Source organism: Falco peregrinus, chromosome 13 (genome assembly GCF_023634155.1).
Source record: "Falco peregrinus isolate bFalPer1 chromosome 13, bFalPer1.pri, whole genome shotgun sequence".
Lineage (NCBI taxonomy): Eukaryota > Metazoa > Chordata > Aves > Falconiformes > Falconidae > Falco > Falco peregrinus.
Window position 1 is genome coordinate 17,163,389 of NC_073733.1, and position 20,771 is coordinate 17,184,159.

Sequence of the window (20,771 nt, forward strand, 5' to 3'; positions counted from 1 at the left end):
CGAGCTGTGCTCATCACATGTACCGAAATGACCACCGTCACAGTGACATGCATCAGTCAGCATGAAGTTACCCATCTGCAGGACAAGGCCGAGGGCACTCGCCTGGTCTGCATCTCTGGGATTTCCTCGCAAGCCCTACCTGCTAAAACCGGCTTTAACAAAAGGCTCCTACCACAAACGCGACCAGCAGCGATACCCGAGATCTGAACTCCCCGTCTCCAGGCACACGGGGGGAGCTCTGTGTCTCTGAGCATCCTCCGGCGTGGTGGCATAGACGGTGCTTTGGAAGACTCCTTTCCCCTGCCCTATCTTACACTTCAGTTGCTTCCCTCCCACACGGCCCTGCTGTCACTTCACTTTTGTCCTGGTAAATGAATGATAAACCATTAAACTGCAGTTGTAGCATATGTGATGCAGGGAGAGGAAGCACATCCCACGTACTACTGACTGCTCCCAGACTACTACTCCTCCGTGGTCCACCCAAAGGGGCCTGGACGGACAGCAGCACAGAGCTTTCAGAGGCTGCTGGCCCCATACTCCTGCAGCTCTCTGAGCGAGCCCAAGCCATTTTAGAGATGAGGATGGCTGCAAGAGGCTCGGGATCATATGGGCTTATATCCCACTGTAAGGCAGATCCGGGGGAAGCATCAACTTCTACTAGAAACAACTAAAAAAAGTTTCCTGTACTGACGCCTGAAGGGAAATGGTTAAAACACGGTCCCAGATCGGGCTGAATGTTCAGAAATCAGCAAAAAGGGAAAAACCTGCCTATTTATTTTTAATCTCATGATTTGGGGAACTTTACTCAACTTCGTATCTTTTTCAATATTTGATTTTAAGAACGCATATAGATGCCAAATCACATGTCCAGATCCTGCAGCTATAACCACACAAGTGTGCCTTTGTAGAGATATTTGATTTCATACGAGCATTATATAAAGGTCATCTGCCAAGAGCTGGTTAGACGACAGGGCTCATGCTCACGAGAAACCCGCAGCCTGCTTTCACCCGGTTTCCATTACATCGCTCATAGAAAACGTTCTCCATCTGCATCGCCATCCCTGTCTCACCCAGCTCCTGTGCAAGCAGCGTGGGTGTTTCGTTGCCAACACCAGCACAAGGAGGATCAGACTTTTTTTTGATCACACCCGTTCAAGCAGCATCCTTTGATAACTGACCGCAGCCACCCCCACCTACACTTTCCTACCCCAGTCGCAGGGTGCAGGCAAACGACCGTGTCAGCACGGGTCCGGCGGGCAGGACAGCCCACAGCAGAGTGGAAGGCACTGTCTGGGCATCATCCCAGGAGAGCACGGACACAAGGCGCTCCTGAGAAGCAGGTGAGACATTGGTAGTCTTCACCTGTGACTTTGCCCCAATAAATCCCTCCTGCACCCCAAACTGTGCTTTGCCAAGAGGTCAAGGAAACTGGAATTAAAGACTAGCAGCTTTTTTTTTGGGTCACTGTGTCTTTTTTGTGCCTCGCACAGCTCCAGGTGCTCTGCCAGCTGTGAGAAAATAAGGAACGAAGAGAGTGCCTGCACCTCCTGACAAGGTACGTACGCATCCTCTGGCAAGGCTGGAGCCACCCAAGGTGCAGCTACCCTTCCTGGATTATGGAAGACCCTGCTGCTAAAAAAAACTGTTCTCCCCACCAGAAATCAAAATAACAAAAAAGTCAGGGCTCGGCAGGGCTTCTGAGCGGATCACTGTCCATCAAAGGGACATCGCCGGGGCAGCCCGAGGGTAAGGGAGCAGACACCACCCGCTTCTCACACGAGGGGTCTGCGGCCACAGAACCACAGCAACACGCCCACCCCCCACCCGCCGTGCGCTCCGGCCCGGCCCGGAGCGGTGCTCCGAGACCCGGGAGCAGGGGGGGCAGCCGGGTGTCCCCCAGAGGCACACGCGTTACGCGCGTCTGCTGCTCCTCTGCTCCACGAACCGGGAACGGGCACGTCCCAGGCACCGGGGGCAGATGCGACTTCCCCGGGAAGGCTTCCTTAGCTTGGGCCGGGGGAAGCCGGGGCGAGGCCGGGCACCGGCCAGCACCTCTGCCCGCCCGCCGCCCCCCTCCTCCCCAGCGCACCGGGGGCAGCGCGCCCGGGCCCGACGCCCGCCAGCAGCACACGGGGCGCCGCCGCCCCCGCCCGAGCCACCGGCCCCGCCGAGCCGGCACCTGCGGGCTCCCCGCGCCCCGGGACACCCGCACCCCGGCACTCACCGGCGGCGGCGGCCTCCAGCAGCGCGGCGGCCCGCAGCAGGCAGTAGTAGCGCTCCATCTCCCCCGCCGAGGTGCCCCCAGGCGGGGGGCCGCCCGGGGCCGGGGCCAGGGCCATGCCCCGCGGCACCGCTCCGCCGCCGGCAGCGCTCCGCCGCCGCCGCCGCCCCGGGCCCGCGCGGCCGCCGAGGCGGGGCCGGGGGAAGCGGGAGGCCGCCCCCGCCCGCACCGCCCGCCCCCCGCACCGCCCCGCCGCCCGCCCGCCGCTCCCGGGCCCCGCCGCCCCCCGGCCCCGCCGCCCGCCCGCCCGCCGCTCCCGGGCCCCGCCGCCCCCCGGGCCCCGCCGCTCCCGGGCCCCGCCGCCCCCCGGGCCCCGCCGCCGTGCCGCCAGTGGCGCTCCCACCCTTTCCCCCCCTTTCTTCCCTTTTCTCCTTTATTTTTTCCAATCCCCCCCCCCCCCCCCAGTGCCCCCCCAGCCCACTGCAGGAGCCCGAACCGCTCCCTGCCTCCAGCACTTCTCCAAGGGAAAAACCCCACAAACCAAGTGTTTTCACTCTGCCAGCAGCACTTTGGCAACTTCCCTGCACAATACATGAGAACTACATTAAGCCATACCATAGCCACAGCTGGCCGGGGCAACAAGCACCGCACTGGCCTGACCCACCGGCCTCAGTTTCCCCCATGCTGAGGTTCAGACGGTGCCAGCTCATTCTCGACAGGAGCCTCAGCTGCCCGCGGAGGCAGCACAAAGAGGTGGATGTTCCTGTTTTTCCAAAACAACCTTTTAATTATGCTCCTTGCTATAATAGCAGCCTTTTCCCAACACTTCAGCAGTCAGGGCTATTAATTTAGGACCCGAGGTTTGACAGTGGTAGTATGAAAAACTCTGTCTTTTGGTAGACTGTGTCCCTTCTTCCACCGCTAAAAGAATTTTTCCAGGAAAACCCACCCGCTCAGTCAGTGCTCCTTGTTTGTAACACAGCAGATCCTCACTAACTCAACAGCCTGACCAATTTTCTGACTGGTCATAAAGCACATCTTGTGCGACAGGGAGAGCTCATGTGCAGTTACTCATCAAAAAATCCAGCTTGGGTGCACAGCAGTAAAATGCAGTTATAAAATAGCCGTACGCAAGGCTACAAGCATGGAAGAAGGACAACCACACCACATTCCTTCTGTATTCTTATCGCAGGAATGCTATTTTCCCTAAACTGCAACAGCTCATGCAGAAATGAGGCCCATCCGAGCACAGAAAGGCTTTTTTTGTTCTATCCCCGTGCAGGGGATGCCCTGCTGTAGCCGGGACTCCCCACCACTGCTGATACACCCTCACCTTTGGCACCGGCTGGGGGAAAAATAAAGGCAGCCCAGCAGAAGGTACAGCGTTATCCCTAAGGTTGGGCAATCAATCCATTTCTTGCTCTCTGAGGAGAAGACCTAACGGTTCAGACTGGGTCTGGATCTGGAGCAGGTCGCTGCAGCCAGCACACCCTACCCGAGCCCCGGGCGGCCGAGGCTGGACCACGGCGGCGGATGCTGGCAAGAAACCTGCACATCCCAAAGCTGCACCTCCTCCAGCCAACTCAGCCGGTGCAAGACAACATCAGCCGGCTCTCAGCACGGAAAAGCTGTGTTTGCTCAAACTGAAGGATAACTGGTCACGGCTTTTCCTTACCATTATTCCCTTACAAGTCTGTATGGCCACAAAGATGCTTCTTTTGGAAACCTGGCTGCTTACAGTCCCTCCTTTCGGGCATTTCAGGGTAAATGCCCAGCTATTCCAGCAATGCATTCAGCAGGGGCACCATCCAGCTTCTCACGTTTTACACTGGCAGACACTACTTGGCATATCTGTCTCCTCCAGAGACGAGTGTTACTCTCTGCCTGCCCGAGAAACAATAAGCTGAGATAAAAGGAATAAGGAGATGGATAAAAAGCAAACGACAGCCAGAAACACGGGTATTTCTTTTCCAGGGATATCCCACCCAGGCCCCATAACAATGTTCACGCTCTGAGCATGGCACATAGACATCTGTGTGCCGGGGGAAAGAGCCCTTTCACAGAGCTGGGGAAAATCTGGCTGGCACCCACAGCACCTCTGTTTGCAGAGTTTTATTTCATGTGCGTGCAATTCCTTATCCTTAAATCTTAGGGAGAAGGTATAGGGAGAATTCCTACTAATTTCATTAATTCCAGATCAGAGGTTGGAAAAAAAACCCACCACCTCAAACAGAATTCAAAACCCTCTTTTTTTTTTTTTTTCTTTTTTTTTTCTTTTCTTCTTTTTATTCCTTTCCCCCCTCAGATTAAGGCTAGGTTTTGTTGGGACTGGTGCCATTATGTGTATTTGAGAAGTCACCCTTCAATGACATCTGTTTAGTCCAGCAGGAATGCTCGATTTTAGGCAGCCACGGACACCTGAGGCCTCAGAGTGATGCGATCACCTTTTGAGACTCATCTGAATAATCATGTCAGCTATTTCTCCCCAGTATATATTTTTATTAAAATTTGGAGAAGACATAGGTTTCACTTCGGCAGCTTCCAAAGGCGGCTGCATCCCCGCTCCACCGTGGGACTGTGCAGGCAGCAAGGGCCAGCGGTGAGTCCAGCTGTGGCTGCTCCAGCCCCACCGCATCGCTGGAGATATGCTCGGTGAGAGGCTTCAGAAAGTGTCCAGAGAAATGCCCATCTGTTACCATCAGCTCAGTCCATCCCACCTCCTAGTCTCTCCTTCAGAAACACTCCTCTTCTGCTAGTTGCCAGGGAGAAGCTTCTGGTTAAATAGGGCCATTTGACTTGTCATCCTCAATTCAGCCCCCGGTCCCAGCCCTCACACACAGTCCTGCAGGTGCCAGATCATTTCTCCAGGATTCAGCCCTGGTCTCATCACTTCAGGGCTTGACCACTGCAATGTTTTTCCCTGGCTTGCCAACATCCTATTTTTCTGCTACACCACCTGGAAGGCTGCTGCAAGCATTTTTGCCCCACTATCACATTAGCCCCATCAGCTCTTACAGGCAATTCCTCCACTGATCCTCTCCTCAGCCACACATCTGCTCCGTGCCCCCTGCTCAGCCCTGAGCCCCAGCTGCGGTGGGCAGCAGCCGCCTGGTCTTCCATACACGGGAAAAACGGGACAGAAGGGCTTTTATTTTTGTTAGGGTGGTGCTGAGAACTGGAAAAACAAAGCTGGCTGAACATTGTTTGGAGTCAAACTGATGCTGAAGGGAATTGCTCACCTCTGGAATAAGCAGAGTGACATCAAAGTAATTGTGCAGAAGAGTAATTCAGCTCTGGCTGGTTTTCATAAACAGGGATTTTAGGAGGATTTCACGTGCACAAGGCAGCACCAGCCCCGACCCAGGGGGTTGTCCAGCGTGGGCTCGTTCCCAGCTGGCCCAGGAGGAGCAGAGCCTCCTCGCCCGGCAGAAATCCCAGCCCCACTGAAGCCAGTTAAGCCTGCACCGATTTCATCAGGACCAGGGTTTTATGTCACCCGCTATGTCAATTTGAAAAAGAGAAAGGACTCCACGCTGCTCTCCCACTCTCACTTTTTCCCTGCTTCAGTCAGACCTGCCTTGGTTGTTGTTAGCGCCCGGCTTTGGAAGGGAACGCAGAGGTGCACACACACCCTCTCTGCAGGCCACGGTGCGTTTTCCAGCCGAGCAGGTTATCCCCAGACATGGAGATCTAGGAAGCAAAACCCGATCCCAGCTACCAGGACTCCGCGGCTACATCCCCTCCCACAGCAGCTGCGGGGGAGCAGGGTGGGACGGGGACACCGCAGCCCCTCCAGTGTGCCTAGAGCCCTCACAAGCCAACAGCCTGACCTTTAAAAAAACTGCTGTCCTTGTTAAAAAGCACCTTATAAAATGACATGGCTTCACCCTTCTAACATGAAGGGCCATGTGGGTGCTTTGGTGCTAATTCGGTGCTCTCAGAAATACCGGGTGACCACGGCTGACTCCCATCGCTTACATTGACTTCTTCTGTCCCGTCAGCCTGGGTAGCCAGCTCAGAGTAAAACCCTTTCCAGCTCTTCAGATGATTTTCACTATCACTCACTCAGGCTATTAAGATTCTCAACGCGTGTATCTGGTTTCCAATAGTACAAGCCGCTTCTTAAAGGTTATAGTTTGTTTTAAATAGCACAGCCATCTGTCCTCCGGTGGCTGATGGGAGCTGAAGAGATCGAAGCAGCCAAAACAGAATTTTTCAAAGTGTCAGTTTTTCATTACAAACACTTCAGTCTGAATCAGATCCATGCCCTAAAAATAAAAAAAAATTAAGTCTATTTTTCTGGTGTATTATACAAACACTGTGACTCTTGCTTTAAGTTTCATTGCATTGCTGGAATTTCATCAATGCAATATCTGGCCTGAACTTCACCAGCACCAAGCACTTTACAAACCACGGAATAATCCTCATTTGTGTACCTCTAGACTTTGAATTAAAAAAAAAATACTCATTTATTACAGCTAGCCACAACACACAGAACCAATGCACAGCATCAGGAACATATGGATGTCGGGTATGCGGACCTGCGGTTTTTTATAGCCAGTTCCGAAAAGTCAGCTAAAGCTCTGAGGTCAGCTCTTCTATGAAGTTAAATCAATTTATTCACTTAATTCACAGGACTCACTCCTTAACGTGACATTATTTTTGAGGAAAATGGGTTTAGAACACGTAGGCCAGCTACATGCAGGAGCTGTTACCAGCAGAATTGCTAATACCTTGCTGGAAAACTAAAAATCCATGAGAGGCAACCAGTACTTCCTTAGGCAAATGCTGCTCCATGTCAGTAAGGCCAGCACGCCCTTGCTGGCATCATCTACTCCCCAGCAAAAATGCCAATGGACAGAGAACCAAGTGCAGCCTTGGAAAAGCCCACGTTATAATCTGTTTCCTCAGATCATCCAAGGAGACGCAACAGACAATATGTATTAATCAGAACAACATACCAAAGTTTATTGATTACTTCAAACAAAAGTTTCTGTAATGAAAAAAGAGCAAGTTGCATTCATAAAAGGTAACATTCACATTCAATTTCCTTTATATAAAGCAACAGAAATGTATAAAATTGCATTTAAGTGAAAAAAATGTAAGGTTGCAGTCTTTTTTTTTTTTTTTTTTTTTTTTTTGCAAGAAGCTGAAAATGTATCTTGTCATTGCCTGTATATAATTTACACTTTCTAAATACTATATGTTTTTTTAAAAAAATCCATAGCTGGGAAATTGGATAAATGGTGCAGTATTAGGTAAGTTTTTCAACTGTGTGTATACAAATTCAATTTTACGCTTTTATGCAATTCCAAGTCATTTGTAATATTCTCATAATGATTAGGATTAGTTTTTCAGAAGTAGCTATGACTACACCAAGTTCCTCTGTTACCACATACCAGTTTTAGAGGGAATCTTAATCACTTTTCTTATCTTTCAGTGTCACTAGCCAGTGATTAAACTTCAACAAGTTATTATGAAAAAAACCCAGCCTTTTTTCCTTCAAGTTTTTCCACCGAGAAGCCTGTACTGACCTTTTAGCTCACTAACGAGCACTGTAACAGTGCAGTGTAGACTACGGTACATGGACAACCCAAGCATCACTGTCGGATTACTGCCACTGCAGCAGCCTCTAGGCTTACACCTTACGGTTACTAACACCGCTTTTTCCTCCTTTTTCTTCCCTTTTCCATCCCCAAAAGGGATCTCCTGTTTCCTGTGATTTCACAAGTCATCCACAGCAACAGGAATTTCACTTCTGCCATTGCTGAACGATGAGGATCAGCACCACTGCTGCAGGTGCAGGGCAGCTTGCTGTCCTGGCATCCCCAGCACTACACCAGTGTACTAGCTGAAGAGCCAAGCCCCCCAAAAAAAACCCTGCACCTTCCCCAAAGAGCTCCTATTCAAGCCATTTCACGTTAATTCCAACCCATCGGTCAGCACACATGCCTTGGGTTTGAACATATAGCTATTGCAATGGCTTGCTCCATCCCGAGACAGGACACTTGGAAACGGGAAGAGAAAGACTCCGGTTCTCAGAAGGCTCCACCTTAAAACAGGCTGCAGAAATCAGCCTGTTTAAGTGGCTTTATTCAGACAGTTCACACACACATGGCAAGCTTTGCCCTGTTCCCACTAACATCACCAGCAAAACCTCCAGCGGAATTTCACGGGAACAGACTTTGACCCCAGGGGTAGAGTACAACACAAAACAAACGGAGAAGCAAGGTGTCAGGCTTGGACCATTCAGGCTTGGAATGGTTTTGAATCACAGGAATTAGGCATTTCAGCGCCCACATTTTAAAGGTTATGTAAACATAAGTCAGCAACTGTATATTTAAGGAGAAAGGTTAGATTTGGCATATAGTGTATCGTCGCTGTATTCATTGTATACTTCATCTGTAGGCACCACATCTTAGCAAGAAAAGTTGAGAACGGGACAAGGTCTGCAAGTTGAATTCTAGGTCCGTGAAATGAGGGAAAGGGGGGGCGGGGGGGGGGGGGGGAGGGGAATGAAAAAGCTTTGCCCATGGGACACATGCTGGAAGTGCAGCTCCTTACTTGCATGCAGCAAGGAGTTGAGCCGCGGTTGCTAACATGGTGCTGACAAACACCATTTGCGTTGAGGCCAGTGCAGCGTGTATAATACAGTGGTCCTGTCCATACGTCCGCTCCCATGCTGGGTGATCGAAGAGCAGCCACCGGCCATCGGGACTGTGCACACCCCTTTCCCGCTCGGCTAAGGCCCATTGCAAAGTCCTTACAATGCATGCCAGCATCTGCCTGCAGCTGATCCGCATCCTGCATCCACCAAAGACGGACCTCAGGGATGGCAGCCAGAGCGCAAGACTCAATTCTTCCAAAAATTAATAGTCCACGGTTCAGCAAAATTTGATGAAGGGAATGTTCCATCTAGTCCCGAATTGTTGTTTCTTTGCACGTGAGTGACACAAAGCCTGAGTGAGCGGCAGCCAAACCCCAGCCGCAGCGTGGAGCTTGTTACTTCTGAAATGAGACCCGAACGCTTCTCACAGCGGTTCCTCTTCACTGTCCTGCAGGGTGCCGGGGCCAGGGGATTCCAGCACAAGGGGGCACCTTCACACCAGCCGGAGGTGGCACACAGGGTGCTCCATCACTGCTTACGACTTCACGCAACAAAAAAGCTGCTTTTTCCACATATGAAGCATCAGAGAAAAAAAAAATATCAAAAGTCAGGCATCTCACCTCTGCTGTGCACAACCTAAAGAGAAAAGTTCCCACGACCATGGTACAGGTAGATTTGAAAAGAACATGCCAATTTAAAAACCAAATAAAGTGTAACGTGAAATCAGGTTCATGTTATTCCTTTTATTTTTAAACTGGCTTCTTTTTTTCTTAGTGCAAATAACTCAAGATGCAGTTTTATATGCCTGCAGGTTTACAGGCACAGGTCCCTGGGATCATCCAAGGACTGCACAGTCACTCAGGCCTTTAAAGTGTTGAAGCAACTGCACAGCGCAGTAACGTAAGCACAACCACAGGGAGCCTGGGCAAAGCGGCGGCAAGTCTGGCACAGCCCAGCTTTTGAGATTCCTTTCTTCCCCCCCGAAAGCTTTCTTCCATCACAAGCAGCCACAATACAAGGGAAAAAACGACCTTTTCTTCACCCTCCATCAGGAATAAACCATCAGCAAACTGGTGGCGGGAGGATGTTCAGGTGCTTCCCAGCACTGTGGGTCTCTGCACGGGCACCAGCGCTGCAGACGGACCACAGACCGCTTCCAGCTGTACCCAGAGGAGGGACACGCAACCGAATGCTTCGTACTGTCAGCAAAGACTTCTCCCAAATTTTCAAGTATTTCTGCAGCGTGCACCTGGCGACCCATTGCTGGGAGGGGGCAGCCCCAGCACCAGGCAAGATGCTCGCAGGGCTGCATCCAGCTTCTGCGTCTTTTCGGGGAGCCGGAGGGGGCTGTTACTGGGTTTAAAGTCTGTGCTACTTCTTTGGTCAGGCACAGCAAGAGACTTCAGCAGCTCTCTGCTGCTCTTGGACAGATCTGCAGGGGGCAGAGGAAGCCCCCTCGTGAAACGGGGCTGGCATTGCTCTCCTGCACTTCAATTCATGCTGTCTGGGATGAACTCCTAAAGATGCTTTTGCAGCCTCCCATGACATCGAATTTGGCATTTTATTTTTTTTTCCTGGGGGGTGGGGAAGCCACAAGACCAAAGACAAACGGGCACCGTGGGTTTGGTGCCCTGGCTACTGCTTTATCAGCATGGCTGCTCACTGTACTTGGTAATACTAAAGAGAATGTTAGGTTAAACCCACAGTTTTTTTCCTAGAGCATGACAATATGCAGTGTTTCTATGGAGCACTTTAAAGTATCCTGAGAGGATATTTTTCTGACAAATTAGTAACAGCATCTTCAGTCTTCACATAACCATTCTCTATACGTTTGTATGAGACTAGCATAGGCAGATCAAAGGGGCCAGTCTGCAAAAATCAGAAGGAGAACACACATGTATTGCAATTATTACATTCCCAAATTCATAACCTTTTCCTGTGTTATTTTTAGAAAAAAATACTTAAAATTTTATAGGAGAAGAATCATCATTAGCCCATGATAAAAGTGCCAAACGTCATTCACAACCACGTAACAGCACGGTAAATCAATTTGCGCAATCTGCAAAATACTGCATGAAGTCTAAAAATAGCATCTGCCTGGCTGGCCCCATCATCTTCCATTCTGCCCCAGCCCAGCCACCTCCCGCACCAGTATATGGTAGCGGAGAGCACCACCTAACGTCTGTGGGGAAGGAACGGCTGCTCAGGGTTTACACCAGATGCACTGGAGGTCTGGCAAGCCTGGCTGTTGGACCTGCCGCTTTCTTTACAGGCAGGTGTGGGTACAAAGGTAGGAGAGGTCTGCGGAAAATTTGCGGGTTTAAGTTTGCAGCGGACACCACACAGCTACGTGACATCTCACCAAAAAGCAAAACTGTGAATTCAGTTAGGCACTTTTACTTTTTTATTCTGCTATCGGCTTACTACGATGTTTAAAATCAAGTAAACTTGTACTAGGATGCTCTCTGTGTGCGTATATACATACAGACACTGAGACATACCTGCCGTACCATATGTTGACATACGTAAACAAGTACATGTGTTTAGTTTCAACCTATGCAGATGAATTAAACTGTACTTGTTTCTACCTGACAGAACTGCATGCACCCTAGAAAAAGGGATTTTGGTACAAATCAGATGCAATACTGGAATCATTTTAATAGCTGAAATTTGAATACTTTGCTGTAAATACATCAGCATTAGGTTTTACAACTGCTCTTAGCACGAGTCGCCGACTGCATTCTCGGATTACGATTTCTGTTAATATTAAAGTATCAGTTCTATTGAAAGATTTGTTTAAATACTGCAAAACATTTCTGTTTGAGAAGATCCATACACACACAGGATTCCGAGGAGGTTGGATAGCACAACATCCCCAAATTAAAATGCATCCCAAGCATTGCATCTCCATTCCACAAGGACAGGTGCCCCACACCGATAGTCAAGAGGATTACAAGAACCATAATTTAATTGATTTGAGGGGGGGTTACATTTGGTTAATTTTTAACACCATCCCAACTCTTTCGGACAGGGTACCTGTTACAACACATTAGACTCATCTGAGAACGTTCTTAAAAGAAGTGGTCTGACAGAAGGTCTGGCCGACAATGAATCAGGTGCCTTCCTGCTGCTCTGCAACAGCGAGGCAAAGAGACTTATAGCACACGCGACGTTCGCCCCTGCCTAACGGTTGAACAACATAAGACATACACACACCTTTTTACAGCTATGTCATGTCATAAAAAGGATGGAGTAATACACGGTCCCTAAACACCACGGTGATTAATACTGGCTGGGTTTTGCAGTGCAGAAGGCACAGTAGGTATTCAGAAACTAGCCCTGCTTCCCGAAATGGTTAACTTCGGGCTTGGAGGTTTATGCTACAGGTGTTTCTGAGGGAGGAGGAAACCATCCTCGACTTCCCCGTAACTGGTGTTTTGTGGTGGAATCGCCATCCCTGGAGGTGCTTAATAAACGCACAGATGTGGGGCTTAGGGACATGGTTTAGTGGTGGGCTTGGCGGTGCTGGGGTAACGGTTGGACTCTATCTTAAAGGTCTTTGCCAACCTAAATAATTCTATGATTCCAATACTGGAAATCTGCAGTGAAACCAAGTGCTAGGGACACGTATTCCAGGCACTTTGCTGTGGGGTAGCCCCACCACCCCCACAGCCAGCAAGTCCCACACCATCCCTCACCATGGGGGTTGAGTGTAGTGGCTTATTCACTTGTACAAAGAACAACATAGCACTAACATGTGGGACGGACTGGGCAAGATGGGCACTTGGGGAGCTCCTTCTGGATCAAACAAGCCTGAGCTGTTTGACACGGCATCCAGAGGACAATCTGCATCGAGTCCGCCCTGTCCCACACTTCGGAGAAGCCTGTACCTAGCCCACTGACACACAAAGCTACAGCGAGGACAGCGTAACCAGCATCGGTCACACCCACCTCGCATGGGCATCCCCAGCACGACCAGCTCACCCACCTGAGGTGCATCTGGAGACCAAAGGGGAAGAGGCAGGCGAAATACTTAAGCAAAAGACTTAAATAAAAGCAAAAGCTGGGGGGCAAGCAAGGTTTTGCTGGGTGAGCAATTCTAAACTTGGGGTTTCAGGCATTAGAAGGAAGAAAAAAGCAGTAGAGCAAGCAACACATAGTGACTCAGAAAGGGAATCACCTTATTCACTCCAAGAAAAGCTGTGATTGCTGGAAGTTTGAGAAAGCATGAAGATAGTGGATGTTCCTGAGGAAGGAAGGCGCTTCGTTACCTAGTTCACAACAGCACAAAAGACAGAAAATTGCAGTACAAGAAAGAGAAAGGCAGAAACCAAGGAAAACACAAATGCGCCTTGCAGTAAAAAAAATTAAAAAATAAAAAAATGCATTTCCACACAGAAAATTTAATCAAGACTGAGCAGAGGCAATGCGAAGTGTTATATAGAGAATTCGGGGTGAAACCTGGTCCCATTGAGGTCAAGGGCAAACACCCACTGACCTGGCCTCAGTCCATCCTCCCCTTCCAGATGGGAGCCTCAGCTGCCAAGCCGGGGGTTCAGGCGCCTACATACCATCCCTAACCTTGTTTTTCATTTCATGCTCCCCTTGGGAAACTGATGATTGGGGGTTATTTTTCCAATATTAAGGTCAGAGTTCTCAAAAAAGGTCTTGATTTGAAATCATCTACCTGGTCTCAGATGCCTTTGCAAATTAGGTGACTGACTTTGGTGTCTGACTGCCGACGCAGACATCCAGACCTCTTACTCAAAATGTACATTTAAATATGGCTCAGCCTGTATTTAGTTTGGTATGCACATACAAAGCGCCTTTTCTAGTTGACACTTACTTTGCCTTGCTAAATGATTTCACAAGAGCCTTTTTTTAATGCACATAAAGTGCTCTTGGAAGAAGGTATTGCACGGGGGAATGGATCTTCTGGCCAACAGCTGAAGGCAAGAATGGGTCATCTCTCAGGTGAGCTGAGCTGGAGCTCAGAAACCCCCAGGGCATCATCCTCAAACTGTCCTACGCCCACAGCTCAGAGCGGCTTGCTCCCAGCCTATTCAACAGGGGCATCAAGCTAGAAACTACGAAATCATATTTAACTGGAAGAAATTACGTGGAGCTTCAAAGAATTCAACTATACTTCTTTTACCATCTCTATTGTTTTCAACTTTAACGGTTTGGTGGGATTTTTTTGTCTTGCAGATACATGTTTTACTTCACTGATACTGGGGTCAAGCTTGTATGTCAAATGTTATGGGAGAGGAAAATTTCTACTACTTCATTGAAGATATATATTTTTTTTTAATTAAGACAATCACCAATTTTAAATAAGAACCAAAGACAACAAGTTTTCCCAGACAAGGGGAGGGCACTGAAACCTCGCAGGATAGAAGAGCTTCGAGGAGAGAAGCTCGTTTTGAACCTCAGCATTTGGGATGTCATCCCGTGGTTTGCTGGGACATGGCCAGACCGGCTGGGCATTGCCAGTACACGGTGCTGGCCCGGGGCACAGCTGGCAGGGCAGAAGCCACCTCTGTGTCGGTCAAACCCTGCAGCCGTGCTGCCGGGCAGAGCGATGGCTAGCTCGGGCCACCTGCTGGGGAGCCACCCTGGCCAAAGGCATGGCACCAGCACCTGCTGGGTGCTGGCAGTGCTGCCCGTGTCCCTAGGGCTGTGCCTGACCGCTGCCTAAGGACACGTAAACCTGACGGCAAGAGGGCAGGGCTGGCTGGCAACACGAGGCAGGGCTCACCGACATCGCGGGGGCAGAGAGGGGCTGCGGGGGGCGGCACGGCTGGGGTGAGCAGGGGCTGCCCGGGGGGACAGTGCTGCAGGGATGCTGGGTGCCTCTGGGCGAGAAGAGAGCAAGGGGCAGGGGTCTCAGCACAGCGTGCGTCATGACCTGGCAGTGCTGGCGTTCACCACTCGCAGGAGTGACAAAAACTTGTAGGAGACTGTTTGCACTTCTAAAACGAGCCCTCCTCCTCAGCCGTGGAGGAAAGCTGCTAAGGAACCCAACTGCTCTCCAGGAGAGCTGGACACCGAGGCGAACACCACAGCGTGAGACCCAGGTACTATGGGGGGGGTGGGAAAACGTGACAAGACCTGACCCTGTTGCCTGTGCACCTGAGGACATGCCTAAGGGGAACATCATGGGTGCGTTGTTTGATGTAAAAACATTTTTTCAGGACACAGTATGGTGGGTTTGACGATCAGTGCAGGTTGGAAAAGGGATAAGGTGCTTTTATAAGAGATGGCAGGTTTCCATCCACTGAAGGCAACTAAGGAAAGGCACGGGCTGAGTCTCTCCTGGCTACAGATCTAGGCGGTATTTTTAGAGGAGCTGCTTGGTATTTCTGGCATGTGAAAGAGCACGACAAGACTCTAGAAAGCCTTCCTTGGAGATGCAAGTGGTATATGGTACTCTTACATGTTCATCTGGTGCTTAAGAATAAGAGAGGTCTTCCTAAAAATACCGTGCGATACATCATCTTGTTCCTTACCTGATGATTTTTCTCTTTTATATTTTTTAAAACTATCAGAAGAATTTCTGGGAAAAGGCTGATAAAGATCAGGAGAATTATTGCCAGCCACGTGGAAACTGAAGTCAGCATATGGGCAAATACAAAATACATTCTTTGCTGCTTCAAGAAAGGCCTGAAAAAGAAAGGATACAAAGAAATTCTTGTTAACGCAGATTTCTCAAGATGGTCAGAATCACAGGTAGATTCAGATCAAACTATTAGCAGTAACGCCTCCTTTTCAGAAGGAGATGGATACAGTCTGCACAGAAACACATCTATTCTTTCAACTGCCCATCCTTCTCCCAACGCATCTGTTGCCTCCAGCTGTGCTTGCTCTGGAGGACTGTACTTTCACTGTACACAATGTATTTTGCACCTTCAGCACCCCTTTCATTTCGGGTTGGGAAGGGGGGGTTTGAATTTTGCTGCTATGACTGAAAGATGAACTATTCACCTTATCAAAAATCAAATCATTTTATTTCAACGCTGGACTTTGCTCCAGCTTCCGATTTGCTTTTGATGGTGGAGATCTTGGTCCCAGCAGATTATTTGCCTCTTCCTCCCTCAATGATGGAGGGGAACAGGCAGATGCAGCTGAAAAATGACTCATAAATAACTGATGACAAGGATCCCAAGGCAGTTGTTGCTTAGCATTAGCTCAAAAATATTGGGCAAGTTAAACACACCAGCAGAAAACTCACACATTTCAACACAGAGACCTGGCTAGATCACAGATCTAAATCTGCTGGTCGGGAACAATGAAGAGTTAAAGCCCACAACCACCAATTAAAATATTTAAATCAGGTCCGCATCTTTATTAGCAGGCTGCTGGGTCAAGGATCAAGCCAATACCCCTCGGCACTAGCCCATGGGAAAGCAAAGGTGCAAAATGGGAGATGCTGCCTGCCGTAAATGTCGACATGAATGTCTACTCCAGCATGGGAAAAACTAGTATTTGTGATGTACTATCACTTGCCTGCTCTTGCAAGACATCAAGCCTAAAATCCTGGTCATGTTCAAATCAATGAGAATTTCTTCTCCTCAGATCCAGGATTTCAGCAGCAGGATCTGCACTTTCTCCTGCTTATTTCTCCCTCTTAAGCTGCCCCATAGTGCTGGTCCCCTTGCTCTGAACCTGCTTCATCTGTTCCTTCCTTCTGTATCACCGAGATTCTTTCCACCATCAATTTTTCCGTTCTTTCCCATCCACATGCACAAAGAGATCCTGAGATATTTGCCCCAGCAGCTCCCAGTGAATAGGAGGGCCTCAGCACCAGAAACGACCCCACGGGCAGAAAAGCAAACCACCTCTTGCCAAAGCCGAGCACCTGGATGGCGACCAGGGCACGATCTGCTTTCAGGCTATGCCTTCGGCAGGCTGACAGACTTCCTCGAACACATCTCATCATGCAACAGCCCTCTTCCAGCACCAGCTTTTATGGGCATTGGATGGAAATACCATGCCTTCCCTCCCTGGCAGAGAAAGGAGCATGGCTGCACACACCCGTAGATCTTTGGGTAGCCCAAACAAGGGGATGCTGCGGCCACAACCCCAGCAAAGCCAGTGCTGGGCATTCCCCTAAGGAAGCACCATGGAAAGAAGAAAAAGACACTTACCAAATGACTCCTCCCCAAAAGAATGAGAAAAACACATAGAAGGCAAGGGAGCCCCAAATCACAAAGTGGTTCATCCACGTCCAGAATCGGGTATCTAATGCCAGCTGCGTGAACAAAAAAGAAATTATAAAAAAAATAAAGGCAGAACATACATTAGATGCAGGGTATATTTGATTGTATTTATACAAAATTTCAGACTGGTTTCACATTAAGGTTGAAGGTTCTCCAAACAGCTACCTCTCTGTGTATGTGTACCAGATTCAATAGCTACAGATTGACACAATATCAACAGGGAAACAGCAAGTTCCTAATTGTAACTGACACTTTTTAATAGATTGAATTTGATGCAACCTCTGATGCTACAGGAAGAAAATGTCTAAGGGTTACAGGGACTGTAATTGCCTCCTGCCACCACCTGCTGTCCCGAACCAAACACAAAAGGCCTTTTGTAAGGTCCTACACAAACTGTTTGTTCTAGAAAGCTCTGCGAAACAAAGCAGATGTGCTATTATTATTTGACAGATGTGCGTTTGGGGTCCCTCCAGTGCTTAACCATGCCTAAAACAAGGTGGACAAACCCAGGTTCTCCATTGCTCCTCTCCTCTTGCTGCAGCTGAATGCCAAGGAGTGAAAGTGTGGGGAAAAAACAACCATAACCAACTAGAGTTCTCAAAAGAGCGCAAAAAATAGGAATTTAACCAAACCATAAATACTTCTAGACCAGCACAGCCCAAGAATACAGACCACAGGCTACAAGAACGACAGTGGTCGACAAGCAAATTTTGCCTCTGTGGAAGAACAGAAGATTTAAGTGTGCTGGGAAACAGAGTCATAGAAACTTCATCTTCCAACACATTTACTGCATGATTTTACAGCACATATCGCAGTCATTTTCCAATGCATGTGTAAGTGACTGAAAAAAGGAAGGAAGATCCTAACCTTCAGAGTGACGGTGAACACCAGCACGGTGAAAACAATCGTCCCAAAGGTCCAATTCCCAAAAACCTGAAAAATAGGTTACATTGCCACAAGTGCCTCAGTCCATCTCCTTGGAGAGGCACAGAAACGACAATGAGGACAGGGGTGCAAGCAGGGCGCGGAAGGGAAGGACGGGATGGAGCGACTGCTACAGGGGATTGATGCTCAGAGAGGCGCCAGGCACCCCGCAAGACTCGCCTCCCGCTACACTACCCTGTGCCATGCAGTGCCACACAGACGGGTGACCCAGAGTTGGGACGGTGACAGGTACAACCTCCTACTAACAGCAATGTCGATCGAGGATACAAGTCATTGGACCACCTGTATTTCATGATTTCTTGGTAATTTACTCAGTTTCTGCTTTCTTGCAACACCTCTGCTCATCATCTCGTTTTAGTCCCATTTGCAGAATGCACCAATGGGTATTTTTCCATCGGGTTTGGTTTGCAGATACTAGTGACTATGCACAACAAAGAAAAGCAGATACTGTATATAAGTCCAAATGATGGCAATGAATGGGAGGGATGCTTACCAAAGGCTGTCAAGATCTGAATGCATACATTAAAACAGAAAGTGAAATGTAAAAGTTTTCAAAAAATGCAAAAAAATTAAAGTCAATAAGAGCGAAAAAGGAGTCAATCAAACACACATGGATATTATGAACAATTGCTGGTAGCAGTTCTTACAGGCATAAGTGTTTACAAAACAGGACATAACCACAGATCTTATTTTAGTGCCACATAGACTTGACCTCCGAAGGCATTTGCAGAATGTATCAGTGCTTCATGTTTTATTCAAATACACCCAGAACGGCTATAAATACAAAAAAGCACTGAATCTACAATACACGGGCTTGACTGCATCTATCTGGGGCCATAAATGTTGGCATTGATGCAACGTTTGCATACACATACATTAAGTGTCATCAGCTTTTTTCCAAGTGTTAGCCACTAAAAAAAGCTAAGGTATTTTCAAGGTTCACAAGTGATGGTGTAATGAAGTTTTCCACCAGCTGAGATCTGATAACACACTGCACACACCCGTGCAGAAGGGGTCCTGAGACAGCCCAGTCCACCACGCACTGCACTAATGCTTTGCTCTGTACTCAAGTTAACCAGCAAAATGAAAAAAGGAAAAGTAAAAAAAACGGGGGAAAAAATTAATCTTGCCCCCCCCACCCCCTTTCTATGTAAGATCACCCGGAGTAGCACCCACACCTTGCCCACGTGGCGATGCAAGCACTTGTCCCAACACAAGGCACGAGAGAGCGGGCAGCAGGGGAAGATCAGCCTGCTCGTTCCGACAGCGGTGCGAACTTACGCCGGCCAAGAAAGAGCAGCAAAACCCCAGCACCAGCGTCCCCCCCTTGCAAAGGGAGGCAGAAATCACACCCTGGAGCAGGCACAGCACACAAGCAGCCCTGCATCTGTCTGTGCTAAGCAGCAGCATCTTATAAAGGTGGGCTATTTCAGTTGCTTGTAACCAGCCAAACGTGTGCTGAATTTCACGTGGCACACTGGAGGGAAGGATGGACACCGCTCCCACCCTGGGCCAATGCCTGAGACCATGCAGAGGAGTGGAAGAGCACTGTGCAAAGCTCATTGGGTTGTAATAAAGCTGTGTGTAAGACTAGTTATTTTACCTAGTGAGTATAACCAGCCCTGCCCTGTCTCCATGGCGATTTTGAAAAATGTTTTATTTCAAGCGTTTGCTGCAGAATCACACCATAAGCAAGGCTACACCATCGGACAAGACTTGAGACACATTGCACAGATTAAGCGTGCAGATATTTCCTGCAGGCATATAAAAGAGGCAATGCACAGAAGAAACACTCATTATTATTTTTTTTGGTGGTGTTACCTTTCCATTATCTTCCAACGATGAATTTTGAAAAAGAAAATAAACCCCAAAGAAAAACACAAGTCCTTCAAAGGCGCCCAGAAAGGTCCAGTACAGGAATGGCCTCCACTGCAGCATTGCATTATCTGAAACCTTCCTGCCAAGAGACAGAGTAACAAGAACATCACTGTCATGATTAGGACGTGCTACAAAGCCCCCTGCACCAGGTGATCAGTGGGCTCTGGAGCAAGCCCTCGCTGTAGGAGACAAGGAGGTGAAAGACAAATATCTGGCAGCGTACAGGACACACACAACATATGCCGTATGCAGCTGCCAGTCACGAGAAATTGTAAGAGGTTCAGCACATTCATGTCTTTTGTCCTTCTCCTCTAGGTAACTTGGATTAGAATCCAAGGCAGCCCAAGGCGAAGAGCTGTAACGCTGTCCTGAGCCTCTCCCGCAGCCCCTGCACCGCCCACGGTATCTGACATCGCCCGCTGAATTTTAAAAGTGGGGCAATGCTAAAGAGCTGTACCAGATGCAGCTAATCCATGGTGTGTTTCCCTCTTTTTGCTGAATGCACAAACTCTGTCTTTGAGAAAAGCTCTGCGAGTCCCATTCCTGGAAGCCGTGGGGGTTTTTGCACAGGCTGAAAATAACCTCCTGAATTGTATGGTGGGTGTTTTTAACATGGGGGTTGTAGCAGGAGGCTCTTGCCTGAATATAGGATGAGATCTGGCACAGAGGCAGCAGCAGCAAACTGATGCACTAAGGGCAGAGCTCTGCAGGGACCACACACAAAGCCTGGGGGGTGCAGGGCAGCCATCAGGGCAGGAGGGAGTTAAAGTTTCCTGCATCATTAACTTTTCAGATTACTTTTTTTGAAATTTGAAACTCAAGGGGGGATAAAAGCATGTTTTTGGCAAAACAAAAAACACCCATTCTTTTCTCATTTTTCTTCCTAACTGCTAAAGCAATA

General features: G+C 48.9%; 2 protein-coding genes across 12 annotated transcripts in view; both read right to left on the minus strand.

Moving 5' to 3' along the window:
- The window catches only part of MCF2 (MCF.2 cell line derived transforming sequence), a 62,553-nt gene extending 60,195 nt beyond the window's left edge, over positions 1 to 2,358 (minus strand). The window contains exon 1 of the mRNA XM_055818174.1: positions 2,225 to 2,358. Within this exon, the coding sequence (XP_055674149.1) occupies positions 2,225 to 2,339 (115 nt within the window). The 5' untranslated portion in view covers positions 2,340 to 2,358. The remainder of the gene's footprint in view (positions 1 to 2,224) is intronic.
- A 3,655-nt stretch (positions 2,359 to 6,013) lies between these two features.
- ATP11C (ATPase phospholipid transporting 11C) overlaps positions 6,014 to 20,771 on the minus strand; it is a 60,479-nt gene continuing 45,721 nt past the window's right edge. For 6 of the 11 annotated variants that reach the window (XM_055817825.1, XM_055817826.1, XM_055817819.1 and 3 more), the window contains exons 25-29: positions 19,814 to 19,949; positions 17,915 to 17,980; positions 16,976 to 17,079; positions 15,338 to 15,491; positions 7,163 to 10,697 (exon numbers count right to left, since the gene is read on the minus strand). In XM_055817825.1, the coding sequence (XP_055673800.1) occupies positions 10,581 to 10,697; positions 15,338 to 15,491; positions 16,976 to 17,079; positions 17,915 to 17,980; positions 19,814 to 19,949 (577 nt within the window). In that variant the 3' untranslated portion in view covers positions 7,163 to 10,580. Of the gene's footprint in view, positions 6,490 to 7,162; positions 10,698 to 11,864; positions 11,961 to 12,746; positions 13,100 to 15,337; positions 15,492 to 16,975; positions 17,080 to 17,914; positions 17,981 to 19,813; positions 19,950 to 20,771 lie in introns of those variants that run through there. The other 5 variants (XM_055817820.1, XM_027780184.2, XM_055817822.1 and 2 more) reach the window with 4 other exon arrangements.